Below are 25,695 nucleotides of genomic sequence, written 5' to 3' on the forward strand. Positions count from 1 at the left end.
CCCTTGGCTCTTGACTTCTAAATAAGAGGATGGTATTTATTTATATTCCTTCCATTTTGAAGGAAGAAATTTAATGGATAGATAATTCATAAATAATATAAATTTGGGTCCGCATTGTCGTTCGACGTTTAGCCCAAAAAAGGAGGGAACTACCTGTTATAAATACTGTGACTATGCATAGATGTAGAGTAGACTTTATAAACAAATTAACAGAAGTGGACTCAGTACAACTTCTTTACCCATTAGTGATGTCCTCAGTGTGTGATGATACAACTTTTTTTTTTAAGTTAATTAATTTATTTATTTATTGGCTGCGTTGGGTCTTTGTTGCTGCACGCAGGCTTGCTTTGGTTCCGTTGAGCGGGGGCTACTCTTCGTTGCGGTGCGCGGGTTTCTCGTTGCGGTGGCTTCTCTTGTTGCGGAGCACGGGCTCTAAGCATGCAGGCTTCAGTAGTTGTGGCTCACGGGCTCAGTAGCTGTGGCTTGTGGGCTGTAGAGCGCAGGCTCAGTAGTTGTGGTGCACGGGCTTAGTTGCTTCGCAGCATGTGGGATCTTCCTGGACCAGGGCTCCAACCCGCGTCCCCTGCATTGGCAGGTGGATTCTTAACCACTGCGCCACCAGGGAAGCCCCCGATGATACAACTTTTACCGCAGTATTTCAAGTGTTTATATTTGCCTCGTTTTTTAAAAGAAATTGGGGAGGTAAACTTGACTGAAAATTTTGTAGTAAGAGGTGTTTTTTTTTTTTTTTGACCACGTCACGTGGCTTGTGGGACCTTAGTTCCCCGACCAGGGATCGAACCCGGGCCCAAAGCAGTGAAAGCATCCAGTCCTAACCACTGGACCACCAGGAAACTCCCAAGAGTTTTGATCTTAGATAATTAGTCCCATATATAATGATTCAAGACCTTGCCCTTTGCAAGGGATTACAAAGTTACTTAATATCTGAGCTGGCTTTCCTCGATGAGAATGTTGGGAGTACCTTAAAGAATCATGAGAAATGAGTCAAAAACAGGAAAGTGCTCAGGTCAATACACATAGCAAATAATGTCATTTGCCAGGTCATGAAACATTTGGAGGTAAAGGAATTAAATGCCAGGACTAATTTATAGTTAGTAACCAGTGACTTACAATGGCTGACAAAGTAATTTGTTGTGACCTAGCATCTTCAAGTTAGGGGTTACTTGTGACTAAAAAAAAAATCACATTTACAAATCCTACCTAAAATTAATGTTAAGTTATGAGTTGGCATGTGCGATTTACTAAAGGACACCTAACCCAGGGGAGGGGAGGATTCCCAGAGTTTGTCGAGGCAGATGTTGTAAATTTAAGGGATGCTTCCTGTACTGTTCAGGGAGAAGTTGTGTTGAGCATGTGATTTTGAGTAGTAGTGTGTCCTGGGAGGGAGGCTATACGGGTGACTGATCCCTCGGCTGCGGTTTGTAAGCCTGGCTTGGGTGTGGAGGTGGGACATCTTACCTGGGTTTGTAAGTCTGATTGAGCCTGTTGGGGTGCGGAGACTTCAGTACTAAGGTGGCGCTGCAGGTGAGTGTACTCAGGATGGTGTTGCTGTAGTCAGGTGAGAGTCCAATATTGGAAACCGCTGCATCTTAGTTAATTTGGGATGTATCGAACATTTGAGTATATATTTTTTAGAGTAGTAGTTTTCACAAAAGTAGAGCTTGGGAATTGTAGACCTCTAAAAATCTTCATTTTGTAGTCTCTCTGTAGGCCAAGGAGATGGAATGTTTGAGGTCCAGGTTTTCCTAGCAGAACCAGACGATGCTGTTTCCTTCCCTCTCAATCTGATTTTCTTTGTATGTGGGCAACCAACTTGAATGTGGGAAATTGTTTAAATTCTAAAGAAAATGTGTACTCAATCGGACATACATGTACTGATGAATAAAATCACCTTCAACATTTAGTCCAACAGACCCAGTCTGAAATCACTGGGGAAATTTTCAGGTTGTCAGTATCGTGAGAGCCAGCAGAGGGCAGCACTTCATTTTCTGGAGAACAGGAGAGCCCAGGGATTCTAGAAATGCTGTGGAAAAGTAGAGGTGTAGTAGTGAATAGCCAAAAATAATTCACAGTCACTGTAGCGAGTAACAGATAGCTTGATTGAGTACCAAATAGCTTGGCCAAAACGTTAAGTATTAAAATTTATTAATGATAAAAAAACCCAATGATTAAAAATGTGGTTAAAAGTTAAAAAATTTAAATAGTCAATACAAACCACAGCTGTCTTGTGAATCTTAATGAATGATGAAGCATGTGACTTTAAGATCTTGACTCCACGGCCTTGAATAAAAAATGTGTTTAATGGTATCTTTTTTTTTTTTTTTTTTTTTTAATTTTTTTTTGGCTGTGTTGGGTCTTCGTTTCTGTGCGAGGGCTTTCTCTAGTTGCGGCAAGCGGGGGCCACTCTTCATCGCGGTGCGCGGGCCTCTCACTGTCGCAGCCTCTCTTGTTGCGGAGCACAGGCTCCAGACGCGCAGGCTCAGTAGTTGTGGTTCACGGGCCCAGTTGCTCCGCGGCATGTGGGATCTTCCCAGACCAGGGCTCGAACCCGTGTCCCCTGCATTAGCAGGCAGATTCTCAACCACTGCGCCACCAGGGAAGCCCCTAATGGTATCTTTGAATGTCATTTTAAAAGGTAGATGATACATTAACATCATTCAAAATTCTAGAGGTTATACAGTGACGTCTTCCTTATCCCCCAGGTCTCCCATTCACTTCCATAAAAGCAACCAATGTCACCAGTTTTTTAGGTCTTTCCAGAGCTAGTCTAAGCATACGTGTAGGCTAATTGTAGCATATGATACAAACTTCTGCATCTTAAGTTTTGTCCATAGAAATAGACTTGGATATTTTGGAGATTATATCTTGGATATTTTGTATCGGTACATAAAAGATTTCCTCATTTTTTAACAGTTACAGAATCCATTGTCTCATATCTTATTGAACCAGTCTAGTTATTGGATCTTTAGTTTGCTTTCAGTTTTTTGCTATTATGAGCAATGCTCACATATTCATGTGAGCCAGTATACTGAATGAACTGTTTTTGAACCAGTGGGTTCAGAAGGCACAGGTGTACATAAAGAGATTTTTTTTTTTCTGTTTCTGGCTTTGGAATAAGAACCCACCTTTTTTTGCATGCTCCATAAGTGATTACATGACCGTGAAACCTTGTTTCTTTTTCACATTCAGCCATCGCTAGTACAAGGACTGGGCAGTGGGGGAATTCAAAACTGATTCATTTAGTGTCACTATGTTAGATGCTACAAAAATACAAAAGCATTAAGAAAATAACCATAAGGGTTATTCAAACCCTTAGGGTGGTTATTCAAACCACCCTAAGGGTGGTTCAAACATACTTAAAATTGTTAAGAATAAAAGTAATTTTGTGATTAAACAAGTACAGTCATCCCTCAGTATCCGAGGGGGCATTGGTTCCAGGAACCACCCCCCAACCCTCAGGTACCAAAATCCTCAGATGCTCAAGTTCCTTAGATAAAATGGTGTAGTATTTGCATATAACCTACTAATATCCTCCAGCATTAAATCATCTCTAGACTACTCATAATATCTAATACAATGTAAATGCTATGTAAATAGTTGCCAGCAGGCGACAAATTCAAGTTTTGCTTTTTTTGCAACTTCCTGGACTTTTTTCAGATATTTTTGCTTAGTGATTGGTTGAATCTGTGGGTGTAGAACCTGCAGATAAGGAGGGCTGACAATAATCCAAAAGTCCAGAGGGTCAGGGAAGGCTAGAATTAAATAAAAGTATTTTTAGAGGAGTTAGGACTTGAGCTGGATAGACCTTAATCAGTAATTCGTTAAAAAAAAAAAAAAAAAAATCCAGGATGGTGTGAAAGGCAGAATGATAAAGGCAAGAATGAGAACAGAGGTTTGGGAGGCAATTAGACCAGTTTGGCTGGATTTTGCAGTGTCAGTTTGGGATTAGATAGGGCCAGGTTGTAGAGGCATCTGAATTATAGGCTGGCTTATTCTGTGAGGGCAATGGGAAGCCTGGTTTCCAAGCCAGAGAATGACAAAAGCAAAGCAGAGGTGGAGGTGGGAGTGGGTGGGAGGGGTGGAGGGTGGTGAAATAGATGAGAGGAATTAAGAGGGACAAACTTCCGGTTATAAAATAAGTCACGGGGATAGAATGTACAGCATAGGGAATATAGTCAGTAAAATCGTAATAACTTTGTATGGTGACAAGTGATTACCAGACTTAACTGTAGTGATCAATTTTAATGTTTATAGATGTCAAACCACTATGTTGTACACCTGAAACTAATATAATATTGTATGTCAACTATATTTCAGTAAAAAAAAAGAAAAAGGCAGAGCTCCAATCTGGAGATGATGTGGATAGAATCAGGGAAATAAGAGGACTGTTTTAATAAACAGAAAGGGCTAAATTATGGCATATGTGAAACATTTTATAAATTTAATATATTTACTTTAGAAAGTAATGGAGACTATAGCAGCATTGAAAAATGCTTGATTTTTCATTGACTGTAACTATGAAAAGGTAAACTTACGGACAAAGACAGATACCAAAAGAGTTGCATTAGTGTTTTGGGATGTATGTATATTTTTTTTCCAAACAAATACATTTGGCAATGGCAGTTATTGTCCTTAGAACAAAAAAGGAAAAAAAATGCATGCCTCACATACACTGTCTAATATGAACCCCATTATAAGCCTGTGAGATAAAGGCAAACACTGTTATCAGCACTTACAGATGAGGAGACAACTCTGAAAGATGATTCCCCAGTTATCCACCTAGTAAGTGAGAGAGGAGGAACTCAAAACCAGGTCTTCATGGGCCAGATAATGTATTGGCAATAGAATGGGGAAAGTTCTTCATCCCTGCTTTCAGACAATTTGATTCTGTTTCATGTAACCCTTTCTTCATATCCTCAATTAGGAAAAGTAAGAACATTAAAATCACGTAAGTGTAAACCTAAAATGAAAATTGAGACAGATAAACAGATATTCTCTCAATACATGCCCTGTATAGATGATATTAGTTGCATTTAGAAAATGTCCCAAATGGAAGTCTGTCATTTGGAATGTCATTGGCCTGAATAGCTTTTAGTAAAGTGAAAATCAAAGGAAACTGTCCGTAGACTTCTAAGTACGCATCGCCTAAAGAACTACTGCTCACATGTGAGGATATTGAAGAACTATGAGTTACTATTCAAGCCTGATTCCAACCTGGAAATCTTCTATCCTCATGTTATCCCTATAAAATGGGACTAGTCTCTCTTTTCTGAACACAGCCTGTTTTCCAGCCTCTGAACATTTGCTCTTGCTATGCCACCTACCTGAAATAGCCTTTTTTTCACCTGCACTTGTTAAAATTACAGTCATTCTTCAAGATGCACTTAAATTACCTCTTTCAAGAAGTCTTTCAGTCTACTTTTTCCTGCCCCTTGCAGCCTCTCAGCCCATATCCTTTTATAGTATTTATAAACTGTGTAAATTTAAAAAAAAATTTTTAGAAAACATTTTATTTATTTGGCCACACCTCGCGGCTTGTGGGATCTTAGTTCCCTGACCAGGGATTGAACCCAGGCCCTAGGCAGTGAGAGCACGGAGTCTTAACCACTGGACCACCAGGGAATTCCCAATAAACTTTATGAATTTTTAAATAAAATTTATAAATTTTGAAGTTCTTTGTGTAAGTTCCCTTATTCTTCCTATGAGATTTTTACGTTCATTCAAGAGGAAGAAGGGATCTAACATTTACTAGGTAATTACTATGTCGGAAGGTGCCAAGAGTTTCACCAAGTATAATACCAGGTAATATATTAATATTAGGTATTTATAGGGCTAAGCACCACTTTTAGTGCTTTACCTGTGTCAATTCATTTAATTTTCATAATAACCCTATGTGGCGGTTACTACTATTGTGATCCCATTTTGCAGATGGGGGAAACTGAGGTCTAGAAATTTGGATTAATTTAGCCAAGGTCATAGAGCTAGGATATATTGGAGCCATAATGCAAAGCCAGATAGCCTGCCTCTGGAGTCCCTGAAACTTGCCCCCTGTTTCGAAGAGCTTCCTTCCATCGAGAGGGAGCCAGGTCTGTCTTGTTGGGTTTATGCCCCAGTCCCTGGGAGCCCTGAGATTCTTTATTCTCCTGCCAACTAGGCATTGAGCTTCCTTGCTTCCTCCTCAAATTGCCCCAGTGCCCTCCTCTCCTCCAGCCCCTCTGTCCTTTCAGTCACTCATCCTGTTCATTAGGGGTCATTAGACCCCTGGAGAGCCCCACTATCCAGATTCCAGCTGCCAGGGGAGGAAGCTGGCTGGGGAGTCTCCAATGCTGGGTCCAAGCTTGGGTCCTATGCTACACTTTACATCAAGCTGAGAATAAAAAATTAACTCCTGTTTCTGCTGGAAAGTTCCTGCCCTGGTTGCTACTTTCTACTAGTAGATTCCTGTAAGTCACATCCCCACTATCAGCTATTTAAAAAGCCACTAAAACTGGAGTTCTTAGCCTAGGGTACAAGGATCCCCTGAAATTTTATTTAAAAGCATTTTTCTGGGAAAAGGACCCATAACTTTCAATAGATTTTCAAATGAATTCAGAGTATTTATTAATTCTGACTTTTCAAGTTATTTATTATTTATTTATTTATTGGCCATGCTGCGAGCCTTGCGGGATCTTAGTTCCCCGACCAGGGATCGAACCCAGGCCCCTGGCACGGAAAGCTCGGAGTCCCAACCACTGGACCACCAGGGAATTCCCTCAAGTTTTCTTTTTCTATTCTAGAGCCAGTGATACTTTTCAGGATCTCAAATATTTTCATAGGCCTCTGGAAAGCTCACAGGCCCTAGATACTGTGCCCGTAGCCCGTAGCGTGGGAAAAACGAACAGCTCTGCATGGGTTCCTAACTCACAAAGCTTAGGAAGCACCGCCCTGAAATGTAACTTCCAGACCACCACCAGCTCTGTAACGTACTTTTGCCCCTGGTTGCTTAATCCCCTTCCTTCCTGCTCCTCAGCCTTCCTCTTTCTCCCCCAGCCTTGAGAGTCTGTCTCCCTTTGCCCAAACTAGGGATGAACCTACAGAATTCTCTTCTCTTTCTTGGATCCTCCAGCTTTTCTCCTGATCCTGGGAGCCTATCCACTGAGGGTCGAGGGGGACCCTGGAGTGGAATATCGCAAGCCCTGGTGGTGCAGGGGCGGGGTTCAAGGGTGCACAAAGGACTGGAAACTCACAATGAGCCTTTCTTTCCTTGTCTTCCCTTAACCCATACTGAGTATGGCAGAAGCCAGGAAGCTTGGGAACGACAGAAATTTGGGATATGCTGAGCTATGCCACACATTTTTTTTCTTGGAATAATTTCCAAACCAGATCTGATTGTTGCATGGGACTAACAGTAAAGAACAGAGCCAATAAATGATCTGATATTAGCATTTCTAAAAACTATGAGATGAAATAAAAAAGGATACCGATTCAAGGAATAACATAGCTCCCCTCACGACTTTCAAAATAAAACCGAGAAATTATAGAAAATTACATGTTTTAAAAATTGCAGTAAATAGCAGAGTTTGTATTCATAAAAGACAGGGTACAAGCAGAGACGTGGAAAAGGAGCAGGCTCTTTAGGAAACCCCAGTGGCAAGGACATAGATTTCCAATGTTTCTTTACCTGCACACTGGAGGCCATCTCTTTCCTCTGAACAGTCTACACTTGTCTTGGCTCTTTTATGGCACTTACTACTCTCTACCTCGTTTTAGGATTGTTTTTATGCAAGTTTAATCTCACCCCGTAGAAGTACCTTATGCATCTTGGCATCCCTCACAGTATCTGTCTACCATGGTTCTGTATAACTCTTATTCATCAATTTGCTAAAGGCATAAATGAATAGAAGTCAAAATACTATTAGTCTTAAATGCAACAGATTTGCACCACGAAGAGGTCACTGACTTAAAGGTATACTTTATTGGTCTTATAAATATAGGAATAGAAGGTAGAAATATATCAATACGTCATACATACTTTATTTTCCTGAAATCATTCTGATATTGAGCTGGCCTATCTACTATCTGGATGTCAGTGTTTCATGTTTATAGCAATCTTATACTTATTTGCATACATACATACTCAGAATTTTGCAAAAACATTAATATTTATAATGATATTGTGGGGGATTAAAGATGGGCATATATCCCCATTGAGATGTAGGGTGTATGTCCCCTCCCTTTGAATCTGAGCTGGCCAGTGACTGCTTTGGTCAGTAGAGTACAGTGGAAGTGATACTGTGCCAGTGTCTGGCATAGCCTTTAAGAGGAGTAGAAATTTCTACCCTGGTCTCTTAGAGCCCTACATTGCTATATAAGTCTGGCTAACCCTGAGGTGCCATGCTGGAATACCCGTGTGAAGAAAGGAGAGGAGAAGATAGAGGAGAAGAAGGGAGGAGGGAAGGGGAGGAGAGAGAGGGGAAGGAGAAGGAAGGGAAGGGGATGGGGAGAAGGGAAGAGAGCTGCTCAGTCAGTCGGGTCATCCTGGTCCAGCTGAGGCTCCAGATATTGCGAAGCAGAGAGGCGAATCGCCCTTCTGTGCCTTGTTTAAATTGCTGATCCTCAGAATTGTGAGATATAATAATAATAAAAAATTGTTATTTTAAGCGACTAGATTTTGGGACAGTTTTAACCTACTATAACCAACTATTACTTTAATTCATAAATGCAATATATAGATTACATGAAATAAAGAAATTAAGTACATATGTTGTATTTTAAGACTAGGTCTAATAGGTTACTTGTGCAAAATTAAAGTGAGCTTAAGCACACATATTTTTATATTTTTGAAATTAGTCATATATTTAATATTAAGATTTAGAACTTTAAAAAAGTCATTAAAATTGAAAAAATAGTGTTAATTAATCCATTACAGTATAATTAGCAAGAATAACACAGATAATTTAAGTTGCTGAAAAAAAACCGAAGATCCTTCTTATGTTTTATATCAATAGAAAAATATGATGCCAATAAAATGACCGAAAACAATAAAAAGATACAGTCAGCTCTATGTCTTGGACCCAAACAATCCGAAAGCATCTGTCAGGGGACCCACACGAAAGCCATATACTGATTTGTGGAAGAGTAAGAATTCACTGGGCTGTTTCCAGGAGACGCAGACTCTTGGTTTCAGAGTTCCTGAGCTGTTCGCTCACTGTGCCAGAACAACTCACTTCCCACAGCGTATATTTTAGTATCTCAGCAACTGAGGCCCGAAAGCGTGCTTGGAACTTCTTACTAATTAGGACATAAAGGATGGGGTTCAAGCAACTATTGAGGAATGCCAAGCCAGTGGAGAGGGGGATTCCGGCCTGCAGCACCTGGTGGAAATAGCTATTGTGGTGAATTGTGAGCTCCCAAATGCTAAACAGGTGATAAGGAGTCCAGCAAATCAAAAAGGCAATGACCACAGCCAGGATGGTCCAGAAATGCTTACTGGAGATCAGGGTGCTTCGCTTCTTCACCTTGAAGATGAGGCACAAGTAGCAAATGCTCATTGTTAGAAGAGGGAAGAGGTACCCAACAATAACTTTCACCCAGGTCAGGATATGATGCCTCATCAACGTGAGGTCAGGATCATGCTCGTGGAAGTTGTTATAGCAAAGAGTGTGGTTATTGAACTCCAGAGTGTCCCGGAAAAACAGGGCTGGACCACCCATTAGTGAAGCCAAAAGCCAAACAACTATAATAACAATCAGAGAGTTCCTTAGGGTCCGGTACCGATGAGATAAGACAGGGTGGATCAAGTAGATATAGCGGTCCAGGCTTATCACCGTCAGGAAGAAAACACTGGCAAACATGTTCAACTGGGCAATGAAGGAATTGGCCTTGCACAAGCAGATGCCAAAGGGCCAGTGGAAATTCATGGCCACATAGGAGATATACAGGGGCAAGAAGAGAAGAAAAATGAAATCTGCGATGGCTAGATTGAGGAACCAGAGAGTGGTGACTGTCTTCTTCCACTTGAATCCCGTAAACCAAATGACAAGGGCATTTCCTGGAATGCCCAGAACAAATGCCAAACAGTATAACACGAGGGAGACCCAGTGAACGACTCCTAGGTGTGCTTTCTCCTCCAAATCAGTCTCTGGGGAGTAATATTCCAGGGCATAGGAGTAGTTCTCAAAGTCTTCAAATAATGTTTCCTCTAGATCTTCCATGACCTTGCTAAATGCAGAATGAAGAAATCTATGGAAGCAAATTTAAAAAGAAAGAAAACAATTTTTAAAAGAACAAATGTTTAGTGAATGATACAGAACATAAGGATAAAAATATTTTATCTTAATAGACACTAATAACAATTTAGGACCAAAAGGGGGACGTAACCACAGAAGTAGAGATTTTTTTTTTTTTAATTATTTATTTATTATTTATTTTTCGCTTTGTTGGGTCTTCGTTTCTGTGCGAGGGCTTTCTCTAGTTGCGGCGAGTGGGGGCCACTCTTCATCGCGATGCGCAGGCCTCTCACTATCGCGGCCTCTCTTGTTGCGGAGCACAGGCTCCAGACACGCAGGCTCAGTAGTTGTGGCTCACGGGCCTAGTTGCTCCGCGGCATGTGGCATCTTCCCAGACCAGGGCTCGAACCCGTGTCCCCTGCATTGGCAGGCAGATTCTCAACCACTGCGCCACCAGGGAAGCCCCGAGATTTTTTAAATGAGAGGAAGCTATGAAAAAAATACTTATTTGAAATATTTGGCAAAATGTTTCCTAGAAAAAAATGTACTCTTCCAAAATGGACACAAGCAGAAACAAAACCTGAATAGACTTACAACCATTAAAGAAATATCATAGTTAAAAAAATGTTTTTCATCTTATGAACTAGAAATAGTATATTTCTTGGTAGGACTTGTGATTAACACTCCAGGTGTCCAAGTCTCAGTGGACCTAAGTTTTGCTATAATTATTCTCAAAGCTGTGAGAGTTTATTTTTGTAAAGTATTCAGTAAGTGCTAAATTAAAATGATTGACTCTATAGGTACAATTCCTATGTTCATAATGCTTGTAGGGCTGACTAGAGAGACTCTAACATTCAACAAATATTTATTAAGTTCTTACCAGGCATTATTATTTTATGCAAGATGCAAAAGAAAACAGATGAATACTTATGTGGTGATGACTTCAAAATCCTTATTTGTACCCTGACTTCTTAAGATCTAGACAGAGTTCCAATTGCTTCTTTGGCTCATCCACCTGGATGTCACGGGCAAGCACTGGAGATTTTGACCCACTCTTTTGCACCCATGGATGTTTTGATTCTAGGTTTATAAATTCAAATATGTTCATCAGAATTATATCAATATGGAAGGCTTTTCAACTACAAGATATATTTTGGAATGAACTTGACTATGACCACTTAATTCCTATATTAATTTCCTATAGAGTGCAGTTAAGCTTTGTTTAAATTTTTTATTTTCCTGAAATTTCTTTGTTTTGAATTAATTCAAAGTAATTCTTTTCTACATTACAACAAAGATTTGATTAATCAGTTTTGTTTATTTCTATTTTTTTAACATCTTTATTGGAGTATAATTGCTTTACAATGGTGTGTTAGTTTCTGCTGTATATAACAAAGTGAATCAGCTATATGTATACATATATCCCCATATCTCCTCCCTCTTGCGTCTCCCTCCCACCCTCCCTATCTCACCCTTATTTTGTTTATTTTTATCCATACCAAATGTTATCTATTATAATTTCATGCAAAGTATGTTTTCTTTTGTGGCCTTTTTTTTTTTTTCCCTGCTATCAAATCCAGTTTCCTGCGTTAAGAAAACTTGAATGTCAATTTTTCAACCAAAAAAGTTTACTGGGTGTAAATATAGCTTCATCAATTTATTTTGTGTTATTTCTATCTGTAGTATTCAAAATCAAGTAGAAAGAAGACTAATAGTTATATTCATTTCATGGAGCTATAGTCATTAATGGGGCAAATATGTATGATTTGAGATTATAGTAGGGTTAGAACAAAGAGGTCAAAACATCTTGTGTTGCTCACAGCCAGCTCAAACTCCATTTGACTAACACTAAATTCATCATCCTAACAAAAAACAAAAGCACTTCATTAGCATCCTCCCAACCCCAGACCCAGCTAACTTCTCTTTATTTTTCAATATTCAGCTCAAATGCCACCTTTTCTTGGAAACATTTTCTGACATTACCTTCCCCCAGATAATTATAATACATAATAAGAACTATTATTACACACAATAGTCAATGCTATTGGGAATTTACTAGATGCCCGGCATGTATGATCTAATTTGACCCTTGAAAGAATCATATAAAGTGGATAAGTACTATTATTATTTCCATTTCCAAGAAAAAATACTGAAGCTTCAAGAATCTTAGTGACTTTCCCAGTTTCTCGCAACCTATAATTAGAGAGTCAAGATCTAAATTCAAGTCTGTTGAACCCAGATCCTGGGCTCTTAACCACTACGACATTCCCCTCTTCTGCCATACTTCTTATTGTACTTAATACACTATACTGTCATTGATTTCTCTTTAATTCCTGCCCTACCAAACTGTGAACTCCTTGAGAATGACTGTCATCTCTGTAACCCACAGTGCCTAGTACAGGTCTTAACGTATCACAGGTGCTCAACATGTGCTCAGTAAATAACTGGCTCTGCTATAAAGCTTGTTCAAAACCAAATGTAATTTGAAAGCCTCAGGTGAGAGTTTGTGAGTTCACCCCTAAGTCACTCTCATTGCCAGAATCTCTCTGGCCTTGACCCACAGTTCTATCCTCAAGATCTAGACTTGTTCCTTGTCACTGAGTCCTTTCCTTCATGTGTCCAAGACTGGCTTCTTTCTTGCTACCCTTTTCTTTCAGGTCTGGGACCTTACTCTGCCCTCTTCACTCCTTCTGGTAGCTGAACCCCCTCCGTGTCAAATCCTTTCCAGCCTAACCTCCAACTCCCTGTCTTGGTTTTCTGCCTGTATACTAAGACACCCTTACCTTCCTGGTGCCTATGACCTATTCTTTTAGGCTATGAGCAATTCTGAAGTCAAATGGCCCTAAATCACCTTACAAAACCCTAAGCGGTGAGTAGATGGAACTTGATTCCCCAAACACAGAAACGCCAGTGGAGGACTTCTAATTACACAAAACCACTATCCTCAGCAAGTCAGGAGCTTACAAAGTCATTGCTGACTGTGCTGGGCCAGAATGGTCGCTGGGCCTGCTGAAGGATACCAACCACCCCTCATCCCATTTCTCTTGGGGAAGGGGGAGGTACCTTGAGGATGAGTGATCTTTCCGAACAGAATCCCTTCAAACAGAAACCCTTGTTCCAGAGAAATTCCTAATCTTCCAGAAAGCAGATGAGTAGGTTAGATGCAATGACCAGTTCAGGCTTGGAGAAAGATCTTCAAGAGGAGCTGAATACTGTGTGGAGAAAAGGGAACCCTCTTGCACTGTTGGTGGGAATGTAAACTGATACAGTCACTATGGAGAAGAGTAAGGAGGTTCCTTAAAAAACTAAAAATAGAACTACCATACGACACAGCAACCCCACTACTGGCCATATACCCAGAGAAAACCACAGTTCAAAAAGACACATGCACCCCAATGTTCATTGCAGCACTATTTACAATAGCCAGGTCATGGAAGCAACCTAAATGCCCATCGACAGAAGAATGGATAAAGAAGATGTGGTGCATATATACAATGGAATATTACTCAGCCATAAAAAGGAACAAAGTTGGGTCATTTGTAGAGACATGGATGGACTTAGAGACTGTCATACAGAGTGAAGTAAGTCAGAAAGAGAAAAACAAATATCATGTATTAATACATATATGTGGAATCTAGAAAAATGGTACAGATGAACTGGTTTGCAGGGCAGAAATAGAAACACAGAAGTAGAGAACAAACATATGGACACCAAGGGGGGAAAGCGGCAGGTGGTGGGGGTGGTGGTGGGATGAATTGGGAGATTGGGATTGACATGTATACACTAATGTGTATAAAATGGATAACTAATAAGAACCTGCTGTATTAAAAAAATAAAATTAAATTTAAAAAAAAGAAAAAAAATTGCAATAAATGCAGCTTTTTACAGCATTATACAAAAAAAAAAAAAAAAAAAGAGGCGCTGAATACTGCCCAGCTGAATCCTTCACAACAAATATAAGCTAGGAATTCCCCTCAGACTTGAGTAGATGTTTTTGTGTGCTGGTGATGGTGAGAGGGAGGGGTGGGATGGAGAAAAGTGAGAAGTAAGGCAGAATTCAGCAACTATCCTACCAAGTCCTTGGCTAGACACAGTTAACCCTTGAGGGCATATTCTTGCTTAATTATTGTACCTTGTTTGTGTATTGCTTTATAGTTTATAGGCACCTCCAGATAGAATTTCCAAACCTTACTTAGACCTACCCAAATATCTAGAGACTAACTAACTGTATTAGTTTCCCAGGGCTACTGTAACAAAGTACTCTAAACTGGATAGCTTAAAATAACAAAGTTATTGTTTCAAAGTCCGGAGAAAACTGAAATCAAGGTGTAGGCAGGGTTGTTTCCTTCTGAGGGCTATCAGTGAGAATCTGTTCCATGCTTCTTGTCTAGATTCCAGTGGTTTGTTGGCAAACTTTGGCAGTTCTTGGCTTGTACATGCAACAAGATGTTTTGACCTCTTCGTTCTATGCCAGAGTCTCGGGCCTTCCCCTACCCTCTTTCTCTTCTTCTCATTGGCTGAATGAGGATGCAGTGATGAGCCATCATGTACCAGGTGGGTAAGGAAAACATGATTGTTCACAAGATAGAAGCTTGGGTCCCTGGATGACCTCATGGAGCAGAGCTACCCTACTTCTCTGAACCACCTCCTTCTGGATTACTAAGTGAGAAAATATTTCCCCCACTATTCTTTTAAAGCAGCTGAACCTGTATCCTAACTAATATAGCTTCTCTAGGCCTTGACTTTAAGCACTGTGGTGGAGACTTGTCAGTGCTCACCTCCCGTGAAAGATGTTATAAGAAACCATTGAGGTGGGAACTATTTCTAACAATTGTCTTCCGGAAGAAAGAGAGGGGAGCTTCTCTTAGGGAGGGCAGAAAGAGGAAAAAGCTGGCTTTGTAAGGAGGATCTCTTTTACCCCAGCAATGGTCAGGGAGCCATTTAACGAACATCCTTTTTAGCCATCAAAAGAGAATGTGAGAGAGTTTTTGCAATTGATTCAATTGGTTACCATGGGCTGGTAAGACTCCTGCTTTGTAAGGAAATGGGCAGATCTAGAGTTGTAATAGACCTACGTTATTTGGGCAGAGTTAAACAACCTCTGCCCTTTATTTCATAATTTAAATGTCCCAAGGGCAGGTAACTTTAATGGATACAACAGTCCAAGTTGGGGAGACAGTGGGATTTGGGTAAACCAAAGAGCAGTGGACTTGCTTTCAGTGGAGAGCAGCTACTCAGTTCCAACCAAGTGCTTCCATGTGGGAAATGAGGGCTTAGTGTTGCCAGAGTTTTTGACAAATGGCTGAATATCTATATTTTTAATGTGAAAAGTTTCCAACTCCTAAACTACTGTTTTAAAACAAAATAGTTGTGGGCTGTATTCAGCCCAGCTATAAACTTGTGACCTCTGGGGAAGGCAAACTCTTTGAAGACTCTGAGCTCTTCAAAAGTATAGGAGGAGGCTATACATTAAATAAGACAGGAACAAAAGGACAAACGTATGATTGTTCTTGTATGCATAACTATTCAGGTTCATAGAGACAAAAACTAGAATGGTTGTTGCCAGGGACTAGGGGAAGAATGGAAATGGGGATTTATTGTTTAATGGGTACAGAGTTTCAGTTGGAGAAGGTGAAAAAGTTCTGGAGATGGATAATGGTGATGGTTGTACAACGATGTGAACGTATTTAATGCTACAGAAGTGTACACTTAAAATGGTTAAAATGGTAAATTTTATGTTACATACATTTTCCCACAATAAAAAAAGAAAAGAAAAAAAGAAGAAATTCAGAGAAGGCTTTCTGGAAGAAGTGATCTCTGTCTTGTCTTATAATTAAAGAATTGAATAAACAACACACACATATATTAGTTTTTATCTTCTGTGTATAAACATAGTAAATGTTCATTGTAGAAAAGTTAGAAAAGTATAAAGTATAAAAGGAGAAAATAAAAATTGACTTCCATAATCTCAAAAAACAAATAAATAAATAAAAATAAAATGGAAATAGAAACTCTGAGTTGGCCTCTGAGAATGACTTGCCTCTTTGTCCCAGCAAGGCAACCATAAGATTTAATGCTACTCGGGGCCTCTCCATAGATCCTCATTTTAACCTTCTCCAAATTGATATAAGAGATTGACTATAAGAGTTGAGACAACTCTTTTTTTCTCCAGGAAAAAAGATGCTATGTACAAGTTCCTAACTTTACTGGGTTTCTGTTAGTTACTAAGGAGGACCATGATAAGAAAGGCAAAAAAATGGATCATAACCTAGAACCAGAGCTATTCCTTGGAGCTGTAACAAAGCTGGTTCTCAAGAGGAATGGTGAGGAAACTCCCTGATAAATGACCCTCATCCTGTTTTCTGCCACCTCTCATTAGATCCCTATGTCCCCACCTCATCATTGCTCTAAGTCCCACAACTTGGGCCTTTCAACTCCTACCTGTAAGCTCTGCTCTGCCCCAAACTTGAACTCAAATATGTTCCTTGTTCAAATTGTAACTTGGCAGTCATCCTGATCCATGGTTCTCTTTCTACTTCATTCTCTGATTTGGGTAACTGGGTTTTTGCCTTGTTCCTAGTCCTTGCTCCCAGGTTCCAGTTTTGGATTGCTATACCTTAGGTCCTCTGGAGAACACTGACCTCTGTTACCACATTTCCGTGACTCTGCTCCTTTGCTCTCTGGGAGGATCCATGCTTCTCTCCTACATTGGTTAGACTACTCACTTACCACCCCAGGAGGCATTGCTCTGTCACTAATTCTCATCCCTTATTACCACCAACATCTGTACCAGCGGTACTCAACCAGGGACAATTTTGCCTCCCAGGGGATATTTGACAATGTCTAGAGACATGGTTGATTGTCACAACAGGGGATGGAGGATAAGGGGGGAAATGCTACTGGTATCTAGTGAGTAGAGGCCAGGGATGCTGCTAAGCACCCTGTAATAGACAGCTCCCCACAACAAAGAATTATCTTGCCCCAAAAGTCAAGGATGCCAAAGTTAAGAAACCCTGATCTACACACACTGAGCTCAGTCTGAACTCCTTTCTTCTGTCTCTTGCTGCTGAATCTGCTCTTTTCCCGTGGGCACCTTCATCTTGGAGTCCTGGCTTGGCCTGGTCTGCTCTATCCCACTACCAACCAACTGTGTTTTACAGAGGTTGCAAACTGTTAGTCTGTGTGTTGGTCTGTGTGTCTGTGGTTGAAAAAGTGTTAAAGATGTTTGGTGTAGATGCTAATATTAAACATTAATAGACTTCACAAAAAATATTGCAATTTTTAGCTTCTTTTGATAATTTGTATCATCTGGTAATAATGGGCCTGTATTTTCTGTAGCAGCATTTGCATTCCTCTCCAGACAAGGTATGTACTCTGACTTGCCATAGTCACCACCACTTCCAAATCACTCATTTATGACACTTTCCAGGATGCTGTCAGTACTTGAATTTGAAGTCTTTGCTAACACTATGCCTTGTATATAGTAAGAAATAAAATTATTGGGCTTCCCTGGTGGCGCAGTGGTTAAGAATCCACCTGCCAATGCAGGGGACGCGGGTTCAAGCCCTGGTCCGGGAAGATCCCACATGCTGCGGAGCAACTAAGCCCGTGCACCACAACTTCTGAGCCTGTGCTCTAGAGCCCACAAGCCACAACTGCTGAAGCCTGCATGCCTAGAGCCTGTGCTCCGCAACAAGAGAAGCCACTGCAATGAGAGGCCTGCGCACTGCAAAGAAGAGTAGCCCCCGCTTGCCGCAACTAGAGAAAGCCCCCGTGCAGCAACGAAGACCCAACGCAGCCAAAAATAAATAAAATAAATAAATTTATTAAAAAAAAAGAAATAAAATTATCAAAAAAAATAAAGCTATACACACATGAGGGTGCAAATGAAGTGTGTGATAATGCAATCTCAAGATAATATCTGCAATCTCAAAGTAAAAATATGGTCTGCAAAGAAAGGTTACTGCCTTGGGCATTTCTGCCAATTTAAATTTAAGGACCTACATTTAAGAACATGTATTTTTAAACTTTTAAAGACTGATATTCTGCTGTATCATCCATCATGATGTGTTATACTGATCTGTTTATTCTTAATGAGATAAGAAAGAAAGAGCAAAAAGAGGTACAGAAAGAAAATATGGGGAAATTTGCCCTCAGTTTCACCATGTGGCTATATATATACATACACAGGTACATACATGTGCATATACGTACATATATATATATATATATACACACTACTTTTTTTTCATATTTTATTTTATTTTTTTATTTTTTTTTATACAGCAGGTTCTTATTAGTTATCCATTTTATACATATTGGTGTATATATGTCAATCCCAATCTCCCAGAGACTCAGAGGTGAAACTAGAGGGATATCTGCGCAATAGAAAAAAGTCTTGCTAGGCAGTAACCAGAAATGAAGATGGGTAGCAGGCAGACTTAGGTCTTTAAATCCAGGTTTAAAGGAAACACTGCCATTTATTAAACAGGAAGAGTCAAACTGTCTTGGCTGGCAGTGACTTTCCATTGAGATGTCATATATTTTTCTCAGTTTAGAAGAGCACAATAACAATGCCAGCATGAGGCTTTAGACTTGACTGAAAAGAGGAAATAGCTACTGTATTTGTCTTAAACCATATGTGTTGCTGAAAGGCAAATAAATAATTCTCACTGAAATAAAGACTAATAAAGATCTATATGATCTTAAATCTTTTGAGTAGCCACTGAAGTGAGTGCCAGGCTGCATTGTGGACATGAATATAAACAGGTCCACCCAAGTCCATTAGAAATGTGTGAAAAATGCTTGGTGTGGAGCAAAGTTCAGAGAAGCATCCCTCAAGTTTGTGGTTTGGTTTCCAAAGAATGTGAAGAGGCATATTTACTACAGGGATTCAGCTGCTGTGAGGAACCAAGTTATCACATTCCTGGGTTACATTTACTTCGATACTCAAGTGACAAATGTCTAGTTCTGGAGCACAGAACTGTTTATTGAATTAAACAAACTGGTTTCTTATCTATGCAGATTTAATAGATGGTAAAGCTGAAACTCTTTTCTGAATAAATAGATTTCACTACAAAGAGTTCTGGCAGAAAGAATAGTGATAAATAGTCTATAAAATCCAGATGATTTGGGGAAAGGACGTCTGGTAGAAATGTGTATCATTAAGCTTTTAAATGTGGTTTTAAATGAGGCTTGGCTGTAGAGGGAAACATTTTGTTTATCCACCTTGACAAAACACAAAGATTCTTTCTGGCAGAACATTTGGTGAATGCAGACGGGTTCAATTTAGTTCCATATCGTTGAGTTAGATGGGTTTTCATGGACCATTGCAGAAATGTATACCTAACAGAACCTTAAGAAAATTTAGGCTCTAATCTGCTTTGATCAGAGAGAAGGATTTGATGTTGCTGACAGTTGTCTACGTGGATTGCCTTTGTAGAGTTCCCCATACACCCTGATAAAAAAGAACTCAAGAATGTATCTCCTGTGAAATGCATCTCCCGTGAAAAGAACAGGGGCGCTTGAGGGAAACTGTACTCTGCTTCTGATTGAATGACAGGAATGAGTAGAAAGAATCAATGGACATGAGAGAGAAACTCTTTGGTGAAAACCACAGATCCATTACCCGGCAAACATACATGGTCAGCAAACTTTATTTTTCAAGAGTCGTCTACTTAGGGAAGAGAGATTTTGTTGAAAAGCGTGTGTGTGTGTGTGTGTGTGAGGGTGGGGGGAGTTATTTGAGGTCATTGCTCAATATTTTCCACTAACTATCAAATATAAACTGTATACCACACCCCAGTTTATGCTCAAGATGTTTGGCACCAGCAGAATATTTTGCTGCCCTTTGGAAAAACGATCTCTGCTTGGAAGGTGTTGGGGCACCGTAGTATTTTATAAAGATTCCCTGTTTATTCACCCAAGAGAAACAAGGGAGTTTTAAATGGAAATTGAAGGTTGAGTGTGATATTGAGGGTTCCTGGGGTTGGGAGGTGGTAGAAAGGTAATTGTTGGATTGCACCTTTCCACCCCAAGGCCTGGCATAGCCTAACCTTGAGTAAGAGAATCATCTTGCCTATCTGTAGCTCCCACGTCATTTATTGCTTAATACCATAGTTTAAGACAAATGACAATATTCTTTGGCATATTAGGATAAATGTAAGTGTTTTGGTTTGGCTGGAAAAGACACAACAAAAAAAGGGAGTGTTTTGATAATGAAGGCCTTTGAAGGTCATACTTAAGCATTTGGGTTTTATTCCATTGTCAGCTGGGAGCAAATAAAAATGTTTGTAGCAAGGGAGTGGCATCGCTGAACTTTTGTTTTTGTAAAGATCATCTGGTAGCAGTTTGGGAGATATTGCCACAATTGAAGTCAAAGATGGAAGGGCCTTAGGCAGTGAGAGTTAGAATGGAGATGAGGGAGACTTATTTGAAAGACATTCATTTCGGAGATTAATAGAAGCTTTCAGGAAGCTTAGCTAAGCTAGGATAACCTTCACAATAACTTTTTTTATTGCGTTGTCATTGAAAATCAACCCTGGATAGAAAAACTATAGCTAATTTCAGGCATACAAATGTTTTATTCCATTTCAAAGGCAGTGGGGTGGGGGAAGAGAAAATTTTTTCTTTATGAAAAAAATACAATTGAATCAAGTGCACAGGAAATGATACCTATTTTCACTCTGCTGGGATCAAGGTCTTTTCATAAGAGGCACTTGCAGGCTGATTTGCATGTCCTACCCTCAGGCTTCACTAGGACAGTTTAAGAGAACACAGCACTTATTTGAAAGGTCAACGCCTACTTACATAACAGTTGATTTAATGCTCCACCCAGAAGTTTGTGTCTGATTTGTACAATCTGTATGGCTCTGTTGATTGTGGGGAGGAAAACAGAGTGAATGATTAACCTTGGGTCAGGGAGAAACTTTCAGGCTTAATTCCTTTGCAAGACTTTACGATAATGAACACATGGGTAAAATTTAAATATCAGGCCATAAAGTGGTCTATCGCCTCTAGAATCAGAATGCCTGCCTTCAAATCCCAGTCTATTTCTTCCTGGCTGTGGAATCTTAGACAAATCACCTACTACCTTGAAGCCTCAGTTTCCTCATTTGTAAAATGAGAGTAGTAATAGTTCTAACTCATAGGGTTGCTATGATGATCACAAAAGAAATCCTTAGAAAGTGGCTAGCTCAGTGCCTGGCACAGAAAGCATGCTCAATAATTATAGCTATTGATTACTACCAGTTTAAGACTAAAAGCAGTACACAGTGGAGGGGGGTAGAGGGAAAGTAGAAAGATAACAGGATTTCTTTGTATCACTTCAGGAGAAAAATGAGAAGATTTAAGTACAGATTTTAAAACTTGTTTTGTGTGTTTTATATTTTGAAAAATATTGATCTGTATTGAGATCACACCTTGTTAGATGCCTGCCTTCTGAAGGCAGTTGGGGGACCCCTATGTCGAGCCCCCAAAGGCCACTATTATCCCCATATCTGACCAAGAGTGGTGAGAAAATAGACACTGTAAAGCATTATATTTCTCTTACTTTTAAACAAAGCTATTTTCATCTTTTGTTAAAGGTCTAGGTCTTTACCTCACTTTTCTCCAAATTTTATCTAGAGTCTGGGAAAGAATCACCACCATTAGCAATGTAATGTTTCAAAGCCTTGGTCAGAGCAGAAATCCCTAAATTTCCTTAAAAAGTGATTTCTATGTATGCAAATAATTTTTTAGCAAGAAGAAGTAGGCACTTAATTTGGAAACCTTGATGCCATAGGACTTCTGTAACTATTTTTGTAGGGCATATGACTAGATAGCTACTGGAGATCTGAAATGTTCAGTTTATGTCGTGGATATTTTCATCCACATAAGCAGTCAAAACTAGAGCTTTAATCCTTTTTAGGGTCTTCTGGGCAATGTTATGTCTACTGAAGAACTGATCTTGGAAGCAGCAGCCACAACAGAATACCTACCAGATTATTAAACTGCTCAAAAATAGATACCACCCATGGTTTAGACAGTAAAAAAAGGTTGTATGTGACTATGTTGGTCTGCGTCTAAAATCGTTAACCATGACCTGAAATCTCTGCAGACAAAGATATGCTTCAGAAAACTCAGGGACACCGAGTGGAAGTTTGTGCTGCTACTGTAATATACCTCTGTTTTCTGTTTCATCATTACTTGGCACTAAAGATGTTTTGGTCTTAATCACATATTGTCAATAACATTGACAGAAATCTAGGAAGAATACCCAGTTTAGGATAGAAACTGAATTAGCAGCTATTATATGTTTATTTCAATCTGTATCAATATATTTCCTTTCTAAAAAAAAAGAAGGAAGAACACTCAAGTAATTTGCAAAATGTATTGAAGTTGCAGCCACTTCACGAAACTATTCATCATCCAGAGAGGTAGTTAGTGAACTTGGTAAAGCGGGTGGAAGGGAAACTTGTTTTGGTAGCAACGGTAATGTTTTTTCAAGACAGAAGCAAAAAAGTTGGGGGAGGTGGGAGGGGCAACAATTCTAGAACTTCCTCCCATTCATACAAGATTACACCTGAAAATACTTCTGCCTTTTTTTCACTTAGAAGGAGATACAGGAGGGAGTATAGGATCAAATGTAGTAGTGGAAGATAAAATAAAGCACCAGTTGAAAGATTTGCCCATTGACAGTAAACAAACCGTTGAGTTCCAGAATCATTATTGCGATGGTTTAGAGACATCCTTCATGAACACTTTTAATTATTTGACAGTAGTGAAAGTAAAGCTAGCAGGCTCAGCATTCCACTTTATCATGGTCAATCTATATTAGGTGTAGTTTGTTGAGGTCTGCAAAAACAGATGTTGAGGAGACCATTGGAAAAAGAAGCAGTGCAAAAGAAAGGACTCCAGCGACTGAATTATATCTGTTGGAATGGTTGAAGGAATCAGTGAGAAAGGAAGACTAAAGGAGTCTGAGATTGCAGCGCTGTTTATAGTAGCCAAGATATGGAAGCAACTTAAATGTCCATCGACACATGAATGGATAAAAAAAAGATGTGGTACATATATGCAATGGAATACTACTCAGCCATTAAAAAGAATGAAATAATGCCATTTGCAGCAACATGGATGGACCTGGAGATTATCGTACTAAGTGAAGTACGTCAGACAGAGAAAGACAAATATCATATGATATCACTTATATGCTGAATCTTTAAAAAAAATGATAAAATGAACTTATTTACAAAACAGAAACAGACTCACAGACTTAGAGAATGAAATTATGGTTATGGGGGGGTTAGGGTGGGGGAGGAGGGATAGATTGGGAGTTTGGGATTGACATGTACACACCGCTATATATAAAATAGATAACCAGCAAGGACCTACTGTACAGCACAGGGAATACTGCTCAATATTCTGAAATAACCTAAATGGGAAAAGAATTTGATAAAGAATAGATACATGTATATGTATAATTGAATCACTTTGCTGTACACCTGAAACACAACATTGTTAATCAACTATGTTCCAATATAAAATAAAATAAAAATAAATAAAGAAATAAATTAATTAGAAAATAAAGGAGTCTGAGAGCTGTTTTCAGATACTTGAAGATGAGGAAAAAGTAAGACATTTATGCTGTCTTAAGGTCATAAATAGTAAGACATTTATGTTGATTCCAAAGTTGGAGCTAGGGCAAAAAATTAGTTGGCATAATAGCTAGGAAAAGTTTGGCTTAGTGGATGGGATTTCCCTGGTGGTCCAGTGGTAAAGAATCCACCTTCCAATGCAGGGGACGCAGGTTCCATCCCTGGTCAGGGAACTAAGATCCCACGTGCCGCGGGGCAACTAAGCCCATGTGCCACAACTACTGAGCTCACGCGCCTCAACGAGAAAGCCTGTGTGCCACAAACTACAGAGCCCACGCACTCTGGAGCCCGTGCACCACAACTACAGAGCCCATGCACCCTGGAGCCTGCACACCACAACTAGAGAGAGAAAACCCGCATGCCACAACTAGAGAGAAGCCTGCGTGCCGCAAAAGAGCCTGCGCTGAAGCGAAAGATCCCGCATTCCTCAACGAAGATCCCAAGTGCTACAACTAAGACCCGACGCAGCCAAAAAAAAAAGAAAAGAAATAAATAAAATAAATATTAAAAAAAAGTTTGGCTTAGTGGAACCAAGAACTTATAGCTGTTCAAAACCTACCAACCGGAATTCCCTGGATGTCCAGTGGTTAGGGCTCCATGCTTCCACTGCAGGGGGCCTGGGTTTGATCTCTGATCAGGGAACTAAGATTCCGCATGTCACGAGACGAGGCCAAAAAAAAGAGAAAACCAACCAACAAACCAAACAAAAAGATATTTATACATTGCACTTGAATGGCTGCTTGTGGGGACACTGTAGAAGGCATTGACACCTACACTCAGGGGGTCCTTAACATCATCTATTAAGGACAAGAGTCTATGATAATAGACATTACTTTTGAGCCCTTATTCTCTATTTACTGCTTAGGAAACTGAAGGTGAGGAAACTTAAGGAAATTGCAAAAACCATTCAGCTGGCAAGTTGGCATGGTTAGATTCTTATCGAAATGTGTAAGTGCCCAAGTTCTTACCCTCTGGGTACCCAAGGTACAAGAATCCTTTCTCAAGAGTGTTTAAGGAAATAGTTTCTGAGAATGACACTGAGTTTAGAGAATAATTCTACTTTCCTTTTCTAGAACTGTACCTGTGGCTGAATAAAAAAGCAAAACAAAAATAAACCACTCTTCCCTGCAAATGAGGAAGACTATGTAGGAGGAAGCTCAGAATGATATAAGAAAAAGAAAGCCTCTTTGTTTCTTAATTAGACCCTTTCTCACCACTCCTCACCCGTCCCCGCCCCCCCAGGCCCAGTGGACCCAGCTTGTGAGAACGGTTTTTATCTTTGAGCTTCTGTTGTGGCTACACAGTAGTGCTGTGCCAGAGGCCCATATTTACCCAGAATCTATTCTATTCCTGGGCCTGGTTCTAACTCTGCTGTTAAAGTTACTGCAAATGTGGAAAAGTGAAGAACCAAATTACCAGACCAGGAACCAAATTACCAGACTATGGCTGGACTCCTATGCAGCCATGGCAGCTGGATTCTGAGGACATCAGGCAAACGCATATTCTTTACTGCTCCAAAGCAGGTTAAGTCTCAAGTCCCCTCGTGGTCTCTCGTGGTGACCTGGGCCATATATGGACTGCATTTGCCCAAGGGCCTCTTCTTTCTGCCGGGACCCCACCGTGATTTCTTCTTGTCCTACAAAGGGCAAGGGTACTTTCAAATGGTGCATATCCACGTCTTGGCTTAACACTTCAGGCACAGGACATAGGTGAGAGAGAAGAAAATCAGAAAGAGGAAGAAAAATTTAACCCAGTTTCTAGTTCTTTTTTTTTTTTTTTTAATTATTCTTTCTTTCTTTATTTTTTTATTTGTGGCTGCATTGGGTCTT

The 25,695-nt window shown here is 39.8% G+C and overlaps 1 protein-coding gene across 1 annotated transcript; it reads right to left on the minus strand.

Moving 5' to 3' along the window:
* Positions 1-9,146: 9,146 nt before the first annotated feature.
* Positions 9,147-10,237, minus strand: CMKLR2 (chemerin chemokine-like receptor 2). Its single transcript, XM_061204146.1, has one exon. The coding sequence runs from the start codon at positions 10,212-10,214 to the stop codon at positions 9,147-9,149; it is 1,068 nt and encodes a 355-aa protein (XP_061060129.1). The 5' UTR covers positions 10,215-10,237.
* Between the last annotated feature and the right edge of the window lie 15,458 nt (positions 10,238-25,695).

The sequence above is a fragment of the Eubalaena glacialis genome, chromosome 1 (genome assembly GCF_028564815.1).
Source record: "Eubalaena glacialis isolate mEubGla1 chromosome 1, mEubGla1.1.hap2.+ XY, whole genome shotgun sequence".
Taxonomy (NCBI): Eukaryota; Metazoa; Chordata; class Mammalia; order Artiodactyla; family Balaenidae; genus Eubalaena; species Eubalaena glacialis.

Excerpts from the sequence above, each read along its gene's own strand:
- CMKLR2 (XM_061204146.1), bottom strand. The coding sequence starts at position 10,214 with ATGGAAGATCTAGAGGAAACATTATTTGAAGACTTTGAGAACTACTCC.